Genomic DNA, 24580 nt, shown 5'->3' on the forward strand with positions numbered 1-24580 from the left:
TCACGAGCCCAGCCCGGCGAGCACTGCGAGGCAGAAGCAGCAGCCGGCCGCCGACAGCAGAGTCGCCGGCGCCGCGGAGGTCGCGGGTCCCCCGGGGTCGCCGCGCCGCTGGCGGGAGGAGGAGGAGGCGGGGTCGCCGGGGTCGCCGCAGTCGCCGGGCGGGCGTCTCGCGGCGCAGCGCTGCCGGTGCTCGCCCAGGCAGGCGGCGTAGGCCACGGCGTGAGGCACGTAGCTCTGGTCGAACACCCCGGCGAACAGCGTCGCGGCCAGCGGGCCCTGGCGACACCGAGCGACACGTCGTTCTGTCAACGATTCGTGCAAACGGGCGTGGGGATGACAACGATACATCGATGTATCGATATTTCTAATTTAAAATATCTATAATTTGGTATCGATTATTTATTCCCATATTTTTTATATCGATATGTTGTTCCAGTAATATCGAATTGAAATGAAAAAAATATATTTTTATAGTAAAAATTGTTTTACTAAAATTAAATAGAAATAAATTTGGCAAAAAAATTATAAAAATATGGACTGAAAGTTACGGAAAGAAAAAATCATTATTTTAAAGGCGGGGAAGAAGGAAATATTGGTGTTCGGAATAAGGAATTTCTTTGGTTGGTGAGTTGAAGCATTGCAATACAGTGACAGGTCGACTGTTGGGTAAGGGCAGTTGTAGGAAAGTATATACGTAGACGTATGTCTAGTAAAATGATTTTATATTAGTTTTTAGTCTTTGCAGTGTCGTAATTTAAATTGTTTTAAGTTATTCCTTTATATTGTCTTAGATATATCAAAAACTCAATAATACTACACTTAAATAAACTAACATGAATACCACAATGGGTGAATTTTCACCCATGGGTTTTAAAACGTAAATACATTAAAACTATGCAAGACAATTGCATGAAAACGTTTATATATTTATTATTACATGAAAATTAATATGAAATACCGAATTATAAACAATTATAAACATTTTTGTCTTATTTTACAGAATAATTTTATGAATTCTGAAAAATGCCATTTTAAAATCAATAATAATTTTTGCTCGCAAAATATCATAAAAAGTGTTAATAATAACGTTATTTTCCTTCATCCCGTACTATCCACATGACTCATAAATGATTTTGCGGTGTTCTGCACAAACAAAACTTGAACACACTGAACATTTCACAGAAAATTTCTTGTCACTTTTCTTGCTTAGCTTGCATCTGCCTTGTTTAGCAGCTGTGTCTCTGCTTTGACAAGAGAACTGTTGAACTTCAGAAATTCTATTGAATTCTCTCAAAATTTCTCTAATCTTCATCTTTAGGGTTATTTGAAGGATTCGTTGCATCATTCTTTGTTGCATGAAAGTTATGACTAGCTCCAATCCGAGATGATGTGGGTACTGAATCCGACTTTCGAGTTTATTTGCCTTTGCTCCACAACAGGATGCCGAGATTATGTAGGCATTTATGCCAGATGCATTCAGGAGGCCATAAAAAGTGCTAATTGCCATCTACATGTTCGTATACTGGATGTACAATTTTTGCACATCTGATCAAATGAATCTACACCGCCTTTCGTTTCAGTATAATAATATATTATTACTTCTGGCTTGTTATTGTTGGATAATGTTGTTGCATAATGCATTGTTGAAGCGGGAATAACTACTTTCCCTCGTTTGTGACAGTGCGATACAAGTACTTTTTGTTATGTGAATCATAAGAAAGAGAGCTGTTTTGGCATGATGTCCTTTGGTTTCAAGAAGCTTTGTGGTATTTCCGGCTTGTTCCTTTGAACAGTTACAACCATTGTAAGGCCATATTCTTGCATTGCTGCGAATAAAGGAAAAGAGGTAAAACAGCTGTCTACTGATATATTCGAGTTGGTTACGTGTATTGTTCTGGACAATTCTATGACTATAAAGTTAGCCAAAGGTCCACCTCTAGTCTTCATCTTTTGCAAAATAAGTAATTCCACTAACTAGATATATGGAATTCGCGTCACACATATATACCAATTTTATACCATACTTTTCTGGTTTGTTTGGTATATACATTCGAAAATTGCACCTACCACGGAACCCTTAAAGCTGTTCATCTATGGTGCATTCAGCTCATGGTATGTAGTATTCTGTACAATATGAGAAGAAACTGTACTAAACGAACCTGATATTTGTGAGCAGATATTATTAATTTTTGTTTCCTGGTTTTTTTGTCATCGAACCTTATACAGTTGGTGATGAATCTAAATCTTTCAAGATGCATAACTGAAACATACACAGGACTCAACAGGCCACTCCATAAAAATTTTGAAGGCATATGATTATCTTTCCTTACTCTACTTACCTATAGGTATACAAAAAACTTAAAAATGCTTCTAACACTCCAACTGTTAAATCATTAGTCCAACTGGGTGGAGGGTTATAGCTTTTCTTCTGATCCGCTATTTCTAAATTTTAGCAATTCACAATACTTTTAAGCATGTTATTATAAAAAAAGAGATGCCATTTTTGGCTTCACCTTTTGGGCTTATCTTCGTCTGCACAATGTTAAGTGCATGAGTTTTTTTTAGTCTCTTTGGATGTTCTGTCGACCAAACAAGGTTATTTTTGCTTTTCAATGTCTTTACCTTTGGCTCAATAATATGATTATTTATTACATCATACCACTTACCAGTAGACTTTTTTATTTTGTTCTATCCGTGGACGTTTTCTTGAAATTTCGCCCCTTGCCATGCCACAGATGTAGCTTCAACCTCAAGAATTTGTCTTTCACAGTTATAATCACAGACCACACACTCTGGTTCGCAATCAATGACATAAGCTTCAACCACATCTTCCTCATCGTAAGCTTCCGTCTCAGATCATTCAGAATCACTGGGTAAATAATAATCTCAGTATTCATCACAATCCCTCCAAGGATACTAGTACTTATTTCTTTGCCTTCATAAATATATTTTGACAAAATAATCTATATTATAACTTAAAAATAATTCTATGAACTTGACAGAAAAAAAATTCGTGGTCACTACACTGCGTGAAAATTCACCCACAGGTTGCAAAAAAACATAGACATTGTAGACATTGAAACCGGTTTACACCACTATCAGAGCTAAACTGATGAGAGAAGAGCACTCCAGAAATAATAGCGGTCTGAGCAAGGTTGCCAACTGACAATAGAGAAATAAATTTTTGGGTGGGTGAAAATTCATTCAGAGTAGTATTTAAGGGTTAATTAATAAATTTATAATCATTAAAGCACGGGTAAAATATTGTATATTATATGATCGGGACATCGAAAATATCGATATTTTCAGGCCAATATTATATTGTTATCAATTGAATTTAATAGACATATAGAAAGATCTATATATCGATGTGTTGAAAAGTTTTTTCCATTCCTAAATGGGGGAAAATTAATTGATTTATTTTGAACACACGCCATTATTAGTTTGCACTGCACCTATCTCATACACTCACACACTGTAATCGTTCTTTTTTGTAAATGGAACTGAAAAATTAATGTAAAATTACCTACACATATTTGTAAATTTTTACGTGTACATGAAAGCAACTGTACCACTACAAAACAAAATTTTCGCAGAAATACTGGGTTCGGATTTTTGCCCGGGAATCCCAGTACCTACATTAATTAAAGTTATTTGTAAACCGTTCCCTGGATAGCTTCCCAGTATTAATTGCACCACAATAAAACAAAATATGTCCAAATGTGGAATATTAGATTATCTTTTCCGTGGTTTAAAACATGTATGCGATATTAAACTGTTATTTTCAATGAAAATTTAAAATAATTCACGTATTTTCGTAAGATTACAAGAAATATTCAGTATTATTTCCAAAATAGTATTTCATGTAATCAAATGTATGCGAATGTACGAAATTTTACAACTGGTTTCCAAAGGAATCTTTTGTAAATGTATAAAAATATTTTTTTCTGTCTATAGAAAAATCCCGAAGAAAAATCCCGAAGAACAGACAAAGAAAGACTAACTACAGCAACACGCACAAACAAGCCAATGTCAGACAACAAATGATAAATGTAAATACAGCACAGATTACTTATCTTCTACAGAGATCTCCCGCACATGATTCCTTCCACGGGATTCTCTGTGCTGTCTTAACATTTAACATGGCTGATTTTGGCTTGTTTACTGTGTGTTTGTGTATTCATATTTCTTTGTCTGTTCTTCTGTATTTTTTCTTCACGACATACAATGCAAATTAGCATTAGTGAATATCCAAAATATTTTTTTTTAAATCAACAACCACAGGCTGAGTATGAACAGGAAGTCTAAGGCCGGTGTCACTCTATGCGTTTCTGCCGATGCGGCTAAAACTTCCTCAGCGCTTTTGGCTCTTTATTCTTTCGACCGGTTTTCCTAGAGTGCACAATTCAGGTCTCTCAAGAATGCACTAGTTTAATTGGTCAAAATCTAACATGAAGACAATCGATCTAGAAGAAATCTCCGAGTAGAGACGGGTAACCACTTAGGTTCAACCGGCATAAAATTTATTGAGATGTAGTCAGTCGCAAAAAAAACTCTCTCTCTCTTTCTCTCTCTCTCTCTCTCTCTCTATATATATATATATATATATACATATATGAAGTTCAGCAATAAAACACAAGTAAATAAATATTACAAAGAAGCAGTAACATGAGTTATAATGGCATCTGTGAATAGTAAATTTCTCGTTCAGATAAGGTATAGTGCTCTAGAACATGGCTGTAGCTTTATAATAAAACAAATAACACCAGAAGGAAAAGAAAGTGGGTATCGAGAACTCAATCCACACACGCCACAAAAATGGCTTAATTGGCCAGCAACATAACAGAACATACATAAGTCATTAAAGAGAAAACTTGTCAGGCGACACATAGACCAAATTTAAGACGTCGTGACCAGTCAGGATCAAGCAGTCTCTCAGAGTCCCACACAATTAGAAAACGACTCAGTTCGCGTAAATAAAAAGATAGTGCCACGAAAATTGACTGCTGGTAAATTATTTTAACTGTGCTGTTACTATGGGAGTGGAAAAATTCCGAATTCAGTGACCTCTTAGATAGAATCTACAGTCTTCAATTTACTTGGGTAAATACCACTAGCTCATTGGCTCCTGACTAGTGAGACGTGCTAACTGTTCTGCCCGCGATTCGATACTTTATACGTAGCGGTTTTTCATTGGCTTGCGGCACTACGAATAAACTGTGGCCCAGTCACAGAGGCAGAGCAAAGGTAATTTTTTTAGAATATTAGAACTAGATACCTCCGATAGGTCACATTATAATTTGGAGAAAAGTTGAAAATATAGACTTGAAGTGCGTCATGTCGCTTCGAAAGACTTAATTCAAGTGACCCAATCACATGCAACCATGACGGAAGTTAAAATTTGGCAGCAACCAATGGGCAGTAGACAACGACTTATTTGTGGAGAGTGCGTGTGGAGTTAGCCAATGGTACGCAAAATCAACACGAGTTCCGCAGCGCGTTTTGCAAATGAACCCCCCTAGAATTTTTCCAGTCTCTTAGCTATGGCAAAACAGGAGTAATGACGGTGTAGTCGGTCGTTTATTGGTTGTGCCGGCCTGAGGAAACTGCGTCGTGCCTGATCGACCACTCTCCTCTCTGGAAGATCTGGACACTGGCTGCATCTGCCATCTGGCAGGTTCACCTCTGGGACAACGATTGGCAAATCTGGCAAATGTTGAGCTACAACGGAGCAGGTACAGGATGTGTTAATTAATTGACTTGGGTCCAACGTCTTGTGGGCGTCGGTGTCATCAGAAACGGTGAGAGGCAATTTGATAATAATGGAGCATCGACGGAATGGATACTGGGTGAAATGGGAGATCCCCGGGCGAAAAAAAAGGGTGTGGCTGTGTCATGGACACGGCCGTGTGTTGTACGTGAATGCGTAATATTTTCTATGCAAAATATAAAATACGCTATTTTATGTATTTTATAATCATGTTTGAAAACTAAGAAGTTGCATATAGGCCGACATTATAAATTTTTGATTTAATATATATTTTTATTTTAAAACCATATATATTCACTTTAACTATTTTACACTGTTTTATACATGCAATCGATATATTTTGACGAGAGCGGACGATTGAAACCTTAAAGAACGTCGTAGCTTCTCTGAGTCAAAAGTTATACTAAATGGAAATCTCGAAACGCAGCAAAATTACCTCAAAAGGGCGGCGCTTCCCCCTCCACCGCGCGCGATGCGTCACAGTCCTCACTTAGCGTAACGAATTCTTTGATTCTTTAGCTATCCAGTGGTGTAATTAAATTTTGGATGGAAATGATAGATATGTAGTTGCAACACCAAACTCTATCCTCGATTTTGTTATCATCAGTTTTTTGAATTGCCTCCCACTATGGAAGCAATTTTAAAGACGTATTCGCGTCCAAAATTTTTAACGAGTCTTTCAGTACTCACCAGTGATGTGCAAACATCTAACTTCGGTAACGAGCAAACTCATGTGTTCTCATGTTGCAAACAAACTTATAATACAAAACTCAGGCACAAAAGTTAACGTAAAATTCTTTAGAATATAGCGGGAGTGATAAATATTTGAAAAATATTTTTCTGCTACATCTCTTGAAGCTAATCACATGTAGATCCCGCACTGGCTGTAATAATTCGCTGCTGAAGCAACAACATCGACTATCGATTTACTCGATTTGTAGAGCAATACGTTAAACTATATATGAAACGACTCCGATAAAGGCAAAAAAAGACTTGAAAAAAATACTAATCACCACCTTTGACCTGGTTTTCGACAAGAAATTTACTGCTTATCTTGTTGAAATCCATTAAACAGTTTACAATGTTAAGTTTCCCTTTGTCTCTATGAACTTTGGTTAGCGCCATCCGTCACATATGGCAGCACCATGGTTACACATTTCCGTTCCACGCGACTTCCGTTCCATTCACGAAATTACTCCTACCAAATTCTGTATATCGAGTACTAAGATGTTTTCACATCAGAAAAAACCCACCGGCTAATGAATACATCCGTCATGTTCTCACTTCAGCACTGACTATGAAGCTCAGCCTGTTTTTAAGATATACCTTGAGGTGGTAGGGTCTCTAAAGGCCCCGTCACACCTTCAAACTTCTTCCAACACCTTCCGATATGTTATGTCAAATAAAGTTGGAGGGTTATGACGTCACCGGAACGTCACTAGCACTGCCATGTTTGTTGACATATTGGATAACTTGATTTTCTCATCAAATATTTTACATATAGTATGGGTTCTAAAATATGATGAATGCAATCAGCCAAAACTAGCGAAAACGAAAATTACATCCGTTTCCGTTAAAACGAAACTTTAACTTGGCGAAGAACACTGGTTGATTAAATATGTTATAAATATTAAAAAAAACTAAAATAACGTTAATATGAATGTCCTATGCGAAATAAATTTAAAAATCTGAATATATATTTATTATAAAACGAATAGAACTGTCCGCTTGATAGAAGTGTTTAAAAATTTTAAAAAGCAGAAAAAGCATACGTACCGAGTAAAAAAAAAAAAAAACGAATCCCGCACTGTGATGCATTATTTAATTCTGAAATGAAGTTAAAATCAAAAGTTTGAGAAACATTATTTAAAACATCTTTTAGGTTATCTGTCCAATAATTTATTTGATGGAGAAAATTAGTGGCAATTTTCCGTCCAACACTATCCCTCCAACTCTGTGGTCAATAAATGATTAGAGGAAAATATTTGACAGTGACAGGGTCTCTGATCATTTGTGCAGGACACGTGGCGACGAATGGAACGAGGTGAATAACTGCCTCGCATCACCCGTGTCCAAAAATCCTGGAGTTAAATAATTGGGATTTATTTTGTTGCAACTAAAAAAAAAACAGGGAACGGTTCAATTATTGGAGGTACTGGTACAACATAAATACCTTGTTTAAGAACCCGGACCCAGTATAACTGCGAACACATACAAATTGTGCGAATTTACAAATACCTGTGATTTGACGTGACATATTTCTGTGCCATTAATAGAGACCGGAAAAATTCGCGAATTCATTTCGCGATAGGCTAAAAATACAAATCGTTATACCTCAGTGCTGCCTCTGCTATCGGCTCACAACTCACCTGGATGACTCTGGGCCAATGAGGAACACCCAAGCAAAGCTTTATCTAATCGCAGGCTGCTACGCTGCAACGTCTCGCAAGACAGCAGCCAATGAGTGGGTGGCATTTTTTCGAGAGTACGCATAACTATGGAGTTCATCCTACAGTCCATTGAACCCGCGAATTTTTCCGGTCCCTAACCATCAACAGAGAAAAACAAGTGACGGTGTGAAGAAAGCAAGAGGCTCGGAGAGAGGAGAGCGAGAGAGAGAGAGAGAGAGAGAGAGAGAGAGAGAGCGGTGGTCACCTGCGCGAAGACGGGGACGTCCTCGCCTCCGTGCGTGGCCCAGCTGCGGGGGGCGGCGGCCGCCGGCGCCGGGTCCCTGCGCCCCGCCGCCGGGTGCGGCGCGGGCCCGTTGCCGAACTGCAGCGTGGCGTAGGGCAGTCCGTCCACGTCCGAGCGCGCGCCGTCGGTACCTGGGGAGTGCGCGAGTACCTTACCACGGGCCCGTCCAGCCTGGGTGCGTGTGTGCTCGCTGGTGCTTCTGGCGCGGTGGCGCGCAGTCTTCTCGTCGTCACAGGACAACTTTGAACTCTGAGCGCGTGAATTTCGCGGATTCATTTCGTGTTATGCTAAAATTCAAATAATCATGCCTTAGAGCTGCTTCTGTCATTGGTTCTCTGTTGATCTTGAGGACTAAGGGCCAATTAGAGACCCTCACTCCTAGAAATGTCGAATCACAGGCCACCCAGTCGAGACGACTCACAAGTCAGCAGCCAATGAACAGTTGGCATTTACCCGAGTGTGTAGAGGATATTGGAGTCTATCCTGGAGGTCATTGAATCCGCGAAATTCACGGGTCTCTATTCATTACATGTCATAGAAATTAAGGTTAAGGTGTAATGCAAGTTCCTCAAGTGCTTTCGAGAATCTGTAGCTATTGGTTGTTTTACACCTAAATGTTTTTTTTTTCTTTCTGAAAACACGCCTTTTAGCCATTTAAACTCTTCTAAAAAAATACATTTTAAAAACTTAATCCGATCTCAAAAGTACTTTTTGGCTCTTGGCGAATTCTTAAATGATTTTCGCATATCTTGAGTGGTTTTGAAATCCCTTTGTTTTTTCCCTGAAGCTCTGCGCACCGTATGTGTGCCCTTATTTATTTAATAATTTTCTTAAAGCGGTCACTAACGATTCTGACACTACCAACCATACAGCATAAAAAATAAAGAAATTTTAGTTTTGTTCCGAATGATATAAGGATCTAGGGACTCTTTCAAGTTTGCTTGGGTTCAGGCTCTAGGTTCTTAAAATACATTTATGCTTTTTAATAGAATAAAGCATAATTTTTATTTCCATGTCTTGATATTCATTACAAAAAAAAGAATTTTATTAAGATTTTGTTAGAGTCTAAATGTTGTGTTTCTGGATGGTCTTAAAGAATGTTAGTTTAACCTAGTTGTTTCACAATTCATAACATCTTAATTTCCTAAAATAGTTATATAAATTTTTATAGATGCCCATCTAATGCAAGACACACAAACAAATGGCTTTATTTAAAGTGGTAGATATAAATACCCAAAACAGTAATGAACAATTAGTGCCTTCAGAGAATGAACTGTTACATTAAAAAACACACGGGCGCACAAAAATTTACAATAATGTTGGTGTTATAACAAATATATTTACCGACGTCTCCCAATTCGTTTACACTTGAGGCTCTACACATTTTTCAATACTTCTTTCGACGTGATTCTCAAAAAAAAAAAATTGAAACTGACGGTGTAACGTTTGTTAATTTATACATTTATTTAAGAAAATAATATTTGTAAAATGGTTTCCTGAACACCAAAATGTTGTACGAGTCAAAATAATCACATTATAAAGATTAAATTAAAATGTGTTCACAAATCACGTAATTAAAAAGTATTTATGATTTAGCTCTGAATGTGAATGATATTCTGAGGTTGGTAGAGACGAACCGTTAGTGTGCAATAAGTGCATCGAAGGCCCTATCTACAACACCTGGCCCTGCGCGACAACATCTCCTTGTCGATCCGGCCGATGGAGCTCCCTCAAGTTCGCGCACCAGCTGAATCGTTCCACTGCGCGGCAAATATTGGGGTGCGGTTAAAAAATTAAAAATATTAGCGAGTATTTCAGTAATCGCTGGTGATGCGTAAACACCTATAACTTTGGTAACGAGCGAATTAATTGGTTCTCGTGTTGTTCACGTTGCAAATAAACTTATAATGCGAAACCCGGAACGTAATTTAAAGCATAGTTTTTTTAAAAAAAATAATGCTGTGTGTGATAAATATATGTTCTTATCAATAAAAAATTCGCTTTTCAAGTACATGCCAAAAATTTATAGATGCGAATCACACACTTATTTCTGAGCCTGACGCTAGAATTCACTGCCTGAATCTTAAACGTTGCTTGCCAACTTCACCCGCAGAGGGCAGCACGAGACCAACTGAATTTTTTTAACTATTAGAAACGGCTCCGACAAAAAATAAAAAGACTTCAAAAATCCTTAAGCCCGGCTTGGGACCTGTTTTTCGACAAGGTATATTATTAAAATACTGCCCATCTTGTTAAAATTCATCAAACAGTAATTAATATAAAGTTTTGACACAAGTTAGAAGTTATACTTCTATGGCGTTACTAAAATATAGACGTAAAACACTATAAAAACATATTATAATACTAAGTATATGTTTGTACATAAGTTTGTGCTTAAACGACTAAAATCAATCTGTAAATAATTACTATCAACAAACCTTAACCTTTTTGAGCTGATTAAACATTAATATGAAATAAAATAATATTATTAATAGTTTAAAAAAATTAGTGACGAGAACCAGACCACGTCCCTTGAGGGTAACAATCGAGCGCTCTACCGCTATGCTACCGAGCCCGTTCACGTATTGGAAGGAAAATATGTATAATAAACATTGCAATACTAGTTTACTTAGGTATTTTTATACATGAGGTTACTTTTATTATGACTATTTTTATTTACCAAATTTTTTCCAGGGTAGTGATTCTTGCCATGAAAAGAATTACCATCGCTAGTTAGTGTTACCTTAACTTTAGACCGTGTTGCCTATCATTTGAGTTCCTCTAAACAAAGATCGAAATACCTTGAGAGTTGTCATCATTATAGTCAGAGTTGACCATATCAAAGATAGTTTTTTTCTTCTTTGTAGACAGAGTTGTAATTCCCCCCTGCGATAGAGATACCCTCACAGCAGAGAGCGCTGCCCTCACCGTAGACGGAGTTTCCGCGGGGCACGGCCATGCCGCCGAAGGCCAGGACGCTGGAGTGGTCGGAGGTGAACACCAGCAGCGTGTCGGAGACGTTCACCCTGCGGAGGACCTCCAGCACGGCTCGCTCCAGCTCCAGCGTCTCCTCCAGCACGCGGTACACGTTGTTCAGGTGGCTCGCGTGGTCTATGCGGCCGCCTGCGCACGTAAACCACGCCATCTGGCGAGTCACTGCCGTCTGCGCCGTCTCGCGAGGCACTGCCGTCTGCACCGTTATTTCTAATTTCCAAACAAATATGACATAAATTACGGGAATAAGGTTAGGTACTCAAGATGTATGAAATGAATAAATGATATGTTAAATTTTACCGAGACTGATTTAATTCAATATTTCTGTGTAGGTACTTCATATTGGCATTATTTCTGAACGGACTCAAAATATACTGGTTTTCCGCTCTCACTGATCTAAATAGAAAAAAAAAAAAACCATACAGTTGTTTATCAGAAAAGCATTATTTTCTCCGCTCAACATCAACATATTTGTGTTTTTCCCTGAGATTTGTTGACGGTGATCTAAAATTGAATTTTAACTGGAAATTGTAGTTGCTTAAAAGAAAAGATAAGTGGGTTTGGATCATGGTAATCCGAGGAATGTGCACAATGTTTCTCATGTGGGCTCAAAAATCTAAAAACATTTAAATAAAATGGCTCAGAATAAACGTTTCGGAAAAAGATTCTCTATTTTTGGGATGAAATATAAATGCTTGTGTCCTCTCACCTTAGAATTCCCAAAGGATCTTCAAACGTTATGTAGAAAACGGTAGCAGTTGTACGACTTCGCTGCGCTTGAAACCTGAATATTTTATTTTAAGTCCGTGGTAAAAGTGCACTTTTAAAGTCACGGTTACGCGCGACACTGATCTACTTCATTGAAACACGTTTAACTCTGCGACTGGTTACATGTACATATTCCAAACACGTTCCGTTCGAGGTTGTTTCTTACTCAAACTAAACAGGTTTTGCAAGTTCTTCAGATCGTTACATCTTCGATATTTGCTTGTATTTGGCTGGTTTGACGTCAACAGACCTTCGCTAAAAATAGAAAAAATATATATATATGTCCAAACGGGAGTCGCGCAACAGGAGAATAATCACCAGGAAAATCAAATACGAGAACTGATTATTTTTGTGTAAGTGAATGGCAACACATGATAGTGTGGCATAATAACTTTAAGCATGCAATTAAAGTGCCATCCTCATAAACAATGAAATATAAACATTAACATTTCGATCGATTTTAGCTGTATACGATTCCCGTGAAACCTTAATAGCAAATTCTTCTCAAAAAATAAAATATCTTTAAATTTAAACATATAAACATATTCGCTTGGACTAGTTTGGCTCTGCCGAGCAAAATTGCTCTGAATTAAGTCGATTTTCTCCTCTTAGCCATCAAATGAGCTTGGGATGTACTTTCCTTAATATAAATATTTATAATTCACTGTCGATAAGTTCGAAATAGCGATACTTCAGGCATAAACATAAACTGTTGTTTAAATATCCGCCTCTGCTAATATAGGTTGCTGGAATCCAAAAAAGAATGTATTCGATAGTCTGTTTTTATTAAAAGTAAGCCTGCATTGTCGTTAAATAAGCAACGATTTTGCTAATGATAAAGTTAGCTACCATTTTTATAAATATTGTGTTACAAGACCAAATTTTCTAACCTTAAAGGAATGTAATTGTTTAAATAAAACCCAATTTATAAAAAAAACACGTGCGTGAGTCTTTCAGTACTCGTCAGAGATGTGTAACATCGATACAGAGCAATATCATGTGTTTTCATGTTGTAAATACACTTATAATACAAAACTCGAACACGAATTTTAACGTAGAATTCTATTATAATAATTCCGAGTGTGATAAATATATTAAATCGTGTTTTCAACTACATTTATTGACGCGGATCACACGTAGTTTCCGCACCCGCACCTATAATGCGTTGCCGGAGCAGCTTCGTCGACTATTGAATCATTTTATTAGCTGACACAGAAACCTGAAACTATATCAAGAAACGACTCTGGTAAAAGTGAAAAAGACTTGAAAAAATACTGAATCCTGGATTTGGACCTGATTTTCGTCAAGGATTTTTTTTAATACTGCCCATCTTGCTAAAATTCATTAATAGGTTAAAACTGTAAAGTTCCTCTTTGGCTTTGCAAACTCTGGTTCGCGCCGTCTGCCCACAGTCGGCAGCACCGTGGCAACACATTTTCCGTTCCACGCGACTTCGGTTACATTCGCGGAAATAACTCTCACCAAACTCTGTACATACGTGCGCCGAGAGCTGTGATGTTACACATCGATACCATGAATGTCTATATGATTCTGGAGTCTTGTCGCTGACATGGCCCCCACAAGGGTGGGGCTGGGTGGACCCCTGGGTCCAGGCCCCCGGCCCATACCCGTTTAATTTTTATCTCAGTGTGTGAAATAAATATACACACTCGCAGTGGTTATTTCAAAGTAAAATAAATTTTATAAATAAAGTTTAGTTTGGACTTGTAAAATAGTAACCATATTTTTACCCAATAGTTTCTGGTTAAATGACTTTCTAAAAAGAATGTAGGTAAGAAATAACCATGCAATAATAATGTATCGCGTGACTGTAAGATTGTGGGTGGGGGGGGGGGGGAAGCCACAAGGGTGGGGAGGGGGATGGGGGAGAGCCGCCAGTCTCCAGGGCCCGTAATCGAACGTAGAGGCCATGGTCGCCGACGATGTACACAAGGAGAGCGGGCCTGCGGTGCGCCAACCTTCCAGGAAGAGGAAGAAGCCGCGGTCACTCCGCTGCAGCAGCCTCAGAGCCACGGCCGTCATCTCCGTCAGGGAGGGCTCGCGCGCCGGCCGGTCCACCTCGTAGCTCAGGTGGGAGTCGGCGAACACCCCTGTAGCGCAGACCCGCAGCCGCCAGTCACACACACACGGCCCCTTTCGATCCGGGGTCGACTGCACGTACCTCGAGCACACACGGAGTTCACCGAGTCTCGAGCGTGCGGGTCGAGGCGTACATTCTCACCCAAAATTCTTACTCTACGCCTATCAAATATATCAATTTTATTTTAATGTTATATAATATAATAATTACACATTAATGTTTTAAATAGCTCTTGACTACTTAATAAAATATTTAAAAAATAGTTTGCCTCAAATATTAAAAAAAAATCATATCTTAAATTTATTCATAAAGCGTGTCTGAAAGTGTTAAACCCCAGTAGTCAAATTAAGATTGTCATGATATGGTTTCACGCCAGAAGAAAAATTCACTTATAAATATTTTTTTTTCCAAAATGAAAGTGGATGATTACCAACAAAAATTTCTATAAGTATAGAGCTCCACAAGATCTTTGCTACCCAGGAAATATTCGTCAACATTTTCTGAAATAATGAATGTTTTATACATTTTCGAATATTCGTACGAACCTGCAGTAATAACAAATGTTGGAAAATTGCTGTAATTGATTAATAATTATAATGTTAGAAAATAAAGCTTGGTAAATAAATAAAAGTTCCGATAAATATTTACATATATATACATATATACATTCATACAAATGTTCAAATTCGTTGTATATGCTATAAATTAGTAACTTAGAAATCTTTTTGCGAATTTAATAGTTGATTTAACAACATAATATAGTTTCTGATTGTACTACTATGGGCACTGTCTACTCTTAATTTATCTTCTATTAGTTACATAAAATAACGTAAAAATCTCGCATTAACTTGATGCATGTTTACTTGGCTTGTGACAATGCTATGCATGCGTGCGGCAGAAGAACACTAAAAGATAATTCTAAGCAGATCTCCCGTAAACGTCTATTTAAGCGTGAAACAACTCTATGTTCTTGTACGTGAGCAATATTTTGCACAATCAAGGAATTCGATCATTTTGCGCCCACTAAAACGCAATTTACGAATCACAAGTAACTTTAGAATGCGCAAGATAGCTTCGTGACCCTGTCTAGCAAAAGTCTAGCTCACAATGTTTTACTAAGTGTTCCAGACAAAGCAAGTTACAAATGATTATATTCTGGTCTGTGCATATATCCAACACGCAAAAATTAATTTATTGCAATTTTTATAAAAAAAAATATTTTTCTTGATTTAATTACTTCTCATACTATATGAAATCGGAACACATTTTAAATAGACCGATAAGTTTCAGTTTTCAAATAAAAGTTTAACCTGTGATTTGTATGAACCCAAAGAATTGAAAACATATTCTGTAAAAATTAGTCAAAACTAAATAAATAAACATCTATACTATTGAACTTATAATATAGCATACATATGAGATGCAACATTTTTTTTATTACGAAAATGATAAACGAAACTAAATAAATTTGGACGTCGAAATCATTCGTGATGTTTTCTCTGTGCACTATAACAACTAAATAAAAACTGGATTCTTTTCATTGCGATGTTGTAGCAATTTAGAGAAGCTTAGCTGTGAAACGCCTGGGAACAGGCCTTGTGCTGGGAGCATGTGGCAAGCGGGTTGCGTTACCACAAGGGGTCGCTCATCAGCCGTGTGAAAGCATTCCCTTGCATATAAACCGCCGGCTTTAGTTTACATTGAGATACCTACTTGCACCCGCTTTAAAAATGTAATGTTAAAATCATAAAAATCTACAGCAAATTTATCACAACAGTTATTACCCTGGATGAAGTAATGTCGACCTGTCATAGAATAAAACAAATTCTAATTTTGCGAGTAAACATTGCAGATGTTGCTTCTGCCTGTTTGGTTTTTTAAGTTACTCCAAAAACCTGCAGCCGTATTTCTGTCTTAGGGCATAAACTCATATCGTTTCCAAGGGCAAACACCGATTAAAAACTATGCCACAAGCACATAGAACCTACATGTTTAACGGTGAGAATATGTAGATGCCTTTTTTATTTATCTCAGGAGAAAAAATCAAAAGGGTTTCGAAGTTTGCTGGTTTAAACTAATACGCATTATAATATATTTGATACCTATAATAAACTTTCATAATAAAAATGCGAATGTCATACAAATCTTAAAAATTATATTCTGTAGAGTGGAAAACAGAAAGGTTTAATTTTTATTCAGGCTACCCCTAAAGCTAAATTGATTGTACATTCAAAATTGGACATTTACAATTTTTCAGTGTTAGCGCTATCCTAAAAATTGCACAAGTGAAGCTTGGTTGGTTAACTAGTTAAATATAAACAGTCCTTGTATTAAAACTTTGAAAGAAAACGTTACATTAGAAGCCCACTAATATTATAATAGTGAAAGTTTGAATGGATGTATGTTTGTTAATCACGCCAGAACGGCTGAACGGATATAGATGAAATTTGTCCTACTGCGAGCTCATAACCTGGATTAACACATAGACCACATATTAATATGAAATTCCATCCCTAAGGGAGTGAAAACGTGATAATTACATTTTATAACAGAAAAAATCATAGGTCATAGGCATACAAATAGTGAGTGAATGTCATTTCTCTATGTCTGCCTCACAATCATACACATAGTAAGGTTTGGCAAATTTATATTTTTTCTCCTTGGTGAGACCAGCCCGCTTAGTGGAGCTCGCAGCGGCTAGCAAAATAAAGGCGCTAATTACAGTTTTGTTCTTAACTTCGTCTATAGATAGAGTTGTCTTGAATTTTTAACACACCATCATTTGATGAGTTTGTCATGTCTTTAATTTTCGTTTGTTTGTGCCGTATCTGTTCCTATACCATTCATCCGATTGCGATGAAATTTTGGTGAGTTGTTATGCGCATGCCCATGAAGGTTACTGAGACGGTATAACTATTTTTCAATAGTTGGAGCACGAATTGTGTCAAAAAATGTGTTTATTTCATTTTATATAGCGGCACTTCGTCTGTTTTTGTTGTATAAGTACGCACGCATGACACAATTTATTTAAATATAAAAGAGAGACAGAGATAGAGTGATATATATTTATATATATATATATATATATATATATATATAGTGAGATAGAGACGAAGAGATAAGTTGATATAGAGCGAGGTATAAAGAATGAAATGGGTTATATAAAGAGATTTATATATATGTATAGAGCTATATAGAGTTTATATATAGCAGAGATAGAGATAGAGATAGTGGGAGGTATATATGTATATATATGAGATAAATAGAGATAGAGAGATACATAGATATATATATATATAGATTTAGATAGAGATAAATATATATTTAGAGAGATGGATAAATGATTTGTATATGTGTAACTACTGTACTTCAAACATATTACAAAACAAAACTGAATGAGGCATTGCAATGCATGCCGAGCATTAGCTAGATAATGGAATCTTTTCAATATTAGTAATCTCTTATTTTCAGCTTTTTTCTTTAGTGCTTTATAGAGTCTATATTACATACAGACCACCAATTTATATATATATAATATATATATACACAGGTAAATAACTATACACTGGCAGAACAACGTCTGCCGGGATCTGAAAGTAATATAAATGATTTTGCACACTTGACATTCAAATTAAGAAGATAATTACTAACTACATCTGATTTCGAAAAAGGTCCCCTTCACACTGTGTTCAGCCCGGGCAACGCTGGGTACTGCAGCTAGTTTAAAATACTTCAAAAACTCTTCAGCTGCTTTTTCCATGATAGAAATTTCTGTTGACAATTTTAAGCAGTTTAATGTTGGAGTAATATTTTTTTTTTTGCTGCACATCGTGTGCGCGTGGTAGGATACTATGCTAAACGTCGCACAGTTTTACACAAGCATTTCAACGTAATAGTCTAATGGCTGCCACAGTTCACCTTCCGTTCACATTGCTTATGGTTGGATCATATGAATTTCGTCATTATATTATTGGCTTCTTGTACTTCATGCGTATCAGGCTACACATGATTCAATGAAAATGCCTTTTAAATGTGCAGTAGCTAGGGAATGGAAACATTCCCGGGTTAAATGACCTTCGGGATGGTATCTACAGTCCTCTGCATACTCGATCAAATGTTCCCTGCTCATTGGCTGCTGACCCATGGGACGCCTCAAATGGGAAGCCTCATTGTCCAAAAGTACTTCAGATAAACTGTAATTAAATAGCAGAAGCATCGAAAGTATATGAGTAAAATTAAAGGTCTTTAACGCATTTAACCTGAAATGATGTGGTTCGACACATTCTGAAATCTGACACCAATCCAGCCACTTGAATTAATTTTTCTTTTCAGGATATATTCCAGCTGTCGACCTGGAACTTCCGTTAACACCACAGTCAAGCCTCACCAATATAAAACTGAAGGGACCATAAGTTTGTCACTTTGCAATTATGAAGTTTTTACTTTCTAAACTTTTGCATAACTCAATCACATTTTAAATAATTTTGAAATCAAATTCAAATAAAGTTAAAACTTGCACACAATTTTATGCTGAAACAAAATTGACTTTTTTTATGGGATTGTAAAATACAAATACCCGTTGCTCCAAAAGAAATATTTTCTTTTGTAACACACTTAAAAATTATTTAAGACAGAAGAATAAAGCAAAGTTATAGACTACTACCAACGTAAATACACATTAAATTTGGAAGAAGAATATTTCCAAGCTTTCTTTCCCAACATTAAACGAACAAAGTAGGCATCAGCATTTATTATTTTAGTTGAAACTTTACATTGATTTTTCTACAATATTTTGGGATATTTGTACTAACCATCCTTTACTGTATGTATTTGTCTCCCCTTGAAAAATTTTTTGTTACGTAATAAACATACATTTGTATTAAAAACATTCTCACCACCATACGTAACTCCTATGTAATCTATAGGAGCTGTGAATACACTTTATATCAACGAGAGTTATGTATTAACAGTATTTATATTAAGGGGCGCACCTAGTCAGGGGGTGCATCTGTGTTAGTGAGGTGGGATGATAAGTACGATGCTCGCTGGTGTTTCTAGCTCGGTATCGCCTCTAAGTGCAAGCCTCTAAACTGGCGCGGAGACTTCTCGTCGTGCACAAGATACTTATGAAATTTGAGCTGTGATAGTAACACTACAGTATTACATGGCGGAGAAATGAAGATAAAGGCGTAATGCAAGTAACTTAAATGCAGTTAATAATCTGTACTGGTTGTTTTACACGTAAGGATTTCTCTAAAAACATGATTTATGGGCATTTTAAATCTTCTTAAAATACAGTTTAAAAACATCTGGAAACAATTCTACTTATCGGTCCTCAGAGAAATCTTAAATGTTTTTCGTAAACAGGGCAGTTTTCAAACCCCGTGGTTTTTTTCTGAAGCTCCGCAGCGCCGTGTGTGTGTGCGCCCCAGGTAGACGGGGGCCTTAACGAGGTTCCACCGTGTGTCCGGCATGTCTCTACTGCTAGTTCCCGCGCACTGACCCAGCAGGTAGTCGACGTGGTCCGTGCTGACGCGCGCCAGCTCCGCGGCCGTGGAGACGCTGTGCGCCGCGACGCCTCGGCGCCGCTTGTCGCGCAGCCAGTCGCCCGCCAGGTCGCGGCCGTCCAGGCGCCGGCCGCCGCCGCCGCCGCCGCCGCCGCCGCCGCCCCGCAAGTGGCGCCCGCCGCCCCCCAGGACCACCTGCGCACAGCACCGCCCTCCCCCGGTGTCCCGTTACAGGACATCATTTCATATTTACGTTCCACACGGTTAAACCTTTGAATATATATACTGTATAGAAGTCGCCAGCCCAGGTTAAAATTTCTAATACGGTTTTGAGGTAGTTTGTTTATTCACCGCCGCAATCGCCACCATCTCTAGGGCATCGACTTGTGGTGGTCCCTAGCGGACAAGTGTCGAACTCTTCAAACACCCCTTCCCCCTCCCGTTGAACGTCGTTGAGCTGCAGTGAATGATGGATGAGGGGTGCGGGGAATGACAGCGGGCGACAGCCCTTACGTCTAACGTGTAAATAACAACTAAGACGATACAGGGCGTTACGGCAGCGCACTGCAGCGGTGAAGTTCCCAAGCTGCTCATCATATGCTTCTGAAAAACGTAGAGTAAATCCTATCCACTCGCGACTTCTATACAGTATATATATTCAAAGGTTAAACTGGCTGACTTCTTGTGTGGCTCAACTTTCACAAATTGAAAAAAAAATACGACGCGTGTCCGGAAAGTAAGTACCACTTGATCATTAAAAAAATATCACGAAAAAAAAGGTTTTATTGGAAGTTTTATTCACTACATATATCTACATCACAATTTCACATAATCGCCATTCAGTTCCAAGCACTTATCACAAAGCTCTACCAGTTTATTTAACCCCTCTGCATAGACGTTCGCCACCTGGAAATTAAACCAGTTAGACAATCGTAGTTTTGAACATTTTGCTGTAATTTTTTACTCGCGTTTCATTAAATCAACCAAAATGAAGCCCTTTTCGTTCGAAAAAAACTATAGTCGTCATATTTAGACTCAAGTACGGAGATTGCTTAAACTTTTTCCGGAGATGTTTGCTAAGCGCCTATACTTAGGCTACATGCATTGCGTATTCGAAGTCCATGATGCGTCGATAGCTTTGATGCTATCAATGGGTACATCTTGGCGGGACCTCCCACGAGGCACGAAGACAAGATATGGATACACTTATGTTTTGTACTTTTACGTGGTTAGTCCTTGGAAACTCAGTTTGCCGACGATATCACTTGTAAAATTGCAAGGCAGAGCTTTGTAAAACTGCAAGTGGTACAAAGATCTGCCTTGAAGTTGTACAAGTGATATCGTCGGCAAGTGGGTTCGCAAGCAGCGAGACGCCACAGAGGCGGCAGCGGCACAAGACCACACTCACGTTGAGGTCGCGGCCGGGCGAGTCCTCGACCAGCTGGCGCGCGATGTCCTTGCAGGACCTCCGCCAGGACACCGGCACCTTGGCGTCGTCCTCCCAGTGGCGGCTGCGCGCGTGCGCGTACAGCGCCGCGGGCGTGGCGTGCGTCAGCCGCGTGTTGGTCACCAGCCCCGTCGCCAGCCCTGCGGGCAGTGGCCGTGGGCTGCTTACCTCGCGTCGTTACCACAACGCCGAAATACCGTAACGCCGAAATGCCAAATTTACCACAACGCCCACAGCTAGAAAACTGCTGTGTACCACAACGCCGAAATACCGTAACGCCGAAATGCCAAATTGACCACAACGCCCACAGCTAGAAAACTGCTGTGTACCACAACGCCGAAATACCGTAACGCCGAAATGCCAAATTGACCACAACGCCCACAGCTAGAAAACTGCTGTGTACCACAACGCCGAAATAACAACTGAATGAATTTGCGTGTGTTTCTTAAATGTACCTTAACGCCGAAATACCACAATAAAATCTAACCTTACCTAACCTAACCTAGCGTAATATAACCTAACCTAACTTAACTTAGCCTATCTTAACCTAGCCTAAACTAACCTAGCCTAACCTTACCTAGTCTAACCTAAACTAGTATAACCTAACCTAGTCTAACCTAACCTAACCTTTGTGGCAGTCCTGCAATGGCATTTTTCGGCGTTAGTGTATTTCGGCGTTGTGGTAATTCGGTGTTGTGGTACACACCAGTTTTCTAGCTGTCGGCGTTGTGGTCAATTTGGCATTTCGGCGTTGTGGTGCGTCCCCGCCGGAACCTTACCTCGCGTGCTCAGAACTCAACAGGTGAAGCGTGTGTGGGTCTAGTACAAGAGGAGCGTTGCAACGCGCGTTAGTGGAAAACTTGGGCGTGGAAAAAAACGTGCACACGCTAACGCGCGTGTCGATACACCTAGCGTCTAGTAGGACTCTTCAATTTACCGCGCGCTTTCGTAGAGTATAGACCTTATAACATGGAGAAGGTTGGTCTGATTGAGCACGTGTTGAAGGCGGGCACGTTATTCGCTTTGAAGCGTCAATATCGCGTTAAATCAATGAAATCCACGAAATCGCGCGTTAAACTGACACTAGACACTAGGTACTCCGACACTCGCGTTGAACGTGCGATGGGAGAGGTGAAATCTCGACACGCGCGATGGAAAACAACGTCGAGTGATAACGTGCGGGTACGCTTTATTCTACACCTAGGTATTCCAATAACGCGCGTTATCTCCAACAATTGCCATTACGTTCTATGCGAACTAGGCCTTAAGGTGGCTGTCTGGCTGGATTCACAAAGTCTGATACCGCGGGCGTGCTAAGGGCGACACTAGCAAACACATCACAAGTCTCTTAGCCTCTATGCACCAAGCAACGGATTGCCTCGATAACGCGCCTCTCTGGGACTGTATAATGTTACTCACAATACTATTTTTCGAAATTTTTTATATTAAAAATTGTTCTTAATAAAACCCGTTTTAATCTTTTTAACTGTCCGAAAAAGGGTCGAAGCTATGAAATTAAACTTTTGTAAACAAGTGAAATGGCTCTTAAATTATTTTCGTTATATATATATATATATATATATATATATATATATATATATATATATATAATGAATCTTCAGCGGTTTGTAAGTGGTGCATAAATACCAGGAGTTCTGCATGCCGTTAGAAGATTAGACCAGGTTGCCATCTTAATGTGAAATTCACAATGACCGTCGTCATTAATGCTGTGGATCTCCAACGAATATGGATGTGTACCCGGGTGAAGAGAAGGCCGAAATGCATTACATATACTGGATTGCGGAAGGCAATACAAGGGAACAAGCCCAATTTTGAGCAGTAATTGTGGTGTGGGATCTGTAGAATTGAATATTGTTGAAAAACACGTTTTTCTTAAATTAATTGGCGTTCTTTCGTTCCTTTCCTTTTCTGACTTGTTTCTCATCATTTCACAACACAGCCCGTAACGCCTTCCAGCGCTTCTCTGGTTGAGTTCCGAGATTATCTTTTAATGTGGTCTGTTTTTATCTAGTTGTTTTATATCCCCCCTACTCCCCCTAATGAATGTACCAACATTTTTTAAACATTTTGTCTACTTATCTAATCTTCTGCGCACGGAAGAAACATGTGCTCATGATTTGACATCATAGCCTTAAATGCCAGCTGATGTTAAAAGGCAAGGTCTAGATACTGATACAATCATTGCATGTTAGGAATTTTGGGGAAGTGCTCCACCAGGTCCTGATTGAGAGGAACCGGCCTAGTATAAGCCAAGCGTGAATTAGGAAAACCGAGAGAAACCAAGAACGGGAACACCAGAGCGGTTTGAACCCGGAATGCGAGTCCAGTGACGTTAAACTGGTTTGCAAAACCTTTTTTTATATCTTTATATTAACTAATTACAAAATTATTGTTTAAGGTACTCTAGGTATGGGTTCTGCACATGAATAAAAGAAAGGTTTCCATACTGAAGGTCTTATATTCAATTGTACTATTGTTAATAAATGAATCAATGTTACAACGAAGGTACAGTGCAGCTGTGCTCCTGTACTCCTCCCACCAGCCAACCGACTGGCTTGGATGACAAACGGGAATGCCTACTCACAGGCGCAAGTTTGGTATTCTTACTTAAAATATACATTTCATATTCGTACGAAGGTTCACAAAACTATTTTTTTGTGTATTTGTTTTGACGTGCCAATCTTCATCCTTCAGAATGAACTCACATTTTTTTTGTTTATCTCTATAACAACTTATACTCTAATTAATGAAAAATATAAATTTTATATCAACAGTAATACAACACTCTTAAAAGTAAACGTACGAAACACTTTAAGTTTTTTTAGGTTATCTCTAATGCCATTTAATTGAACATGTTACTTCCTTGGAGACTCAATTCTGTTAGCTTGGGTGTGTGTATGTAGAAGTATTATTATTTAAGTACGTAAAATGTTTTCAAAACAATTATGGGAACGTTGACATATTAAACATAAACCAAACACTATCATTTAATACCTCTGTTGAAATTACCAACCAGCAACAATACTAAGTAAAATAAGTGAAGAATGATTTTTTCCAAAATTTGTTTTGAGAGAAAAATTAAGAAAATTGCTACTCGTATGTTCATTTTGAAGATTCATTACTTTTTCTCAATGAAATATTTATACATTTTTGTATAAAGTAGGTAAGAAAATATTTTAGATAAAATTTATGGCACTTTATAAATTAAATTTTACGTGTCTTCGGTTAGAAAATAATTTTTTTTTCGTTTTGTGTTCTGACGAAGAGCGAAGATTTAT

At 38.3% G+C, this 24580-nt stretch overlaps 1 protein-coding gene across 1 annotated transcript in view; it reads right to left on the reverse strand.

Annotated features, from left to right (window-relative positions):
• Positions 1-24580, reverse strand: part of LOC134531306 (alkaline phosphatase-like) — a 98709-nt gene continuing 74129 nt past the window's right edge. Inside the window, exons 4-9 of the mRNA XM_063367000.1 lie at positions 21243-21421; positions 19831-20029; positions 14206-14337; positions 11393-11587; positions 8426-8595; positions 1-276 (exon numbers count right to left, since the gene is read on the reverse strand). Of these exons, the coding sequence (XP_063223070.1) occupies positions 1-276; positions 8426-8595; positions 11393-11587; positions 14206-14337; positions 19831-20029; positions 21243-21421 (1151 nt within the window). The remainder of the gene's footprint in view (positions 277-8425; positions 8596-11392; positions 11588-14205; positions 14338-19830; positions 20030-21242; positions 21422-24580) is intronic.

Source organism: Bacillus rossius, chromosome 3 (genome assembly GCF_032445375.1).
Source record: "Bacillus rossius redtenbacheri isolate Brsri chromosome 3, Brsri_v3, whole genome shotgun sequence".
Classification (NCBI taxonomy): domain Eukaryota; kingdom Metazoa; phylum Arthropoda; class Insecta; order Phasmatodea; family Bacillidae; genus Bacillus; species Bacillus rossius.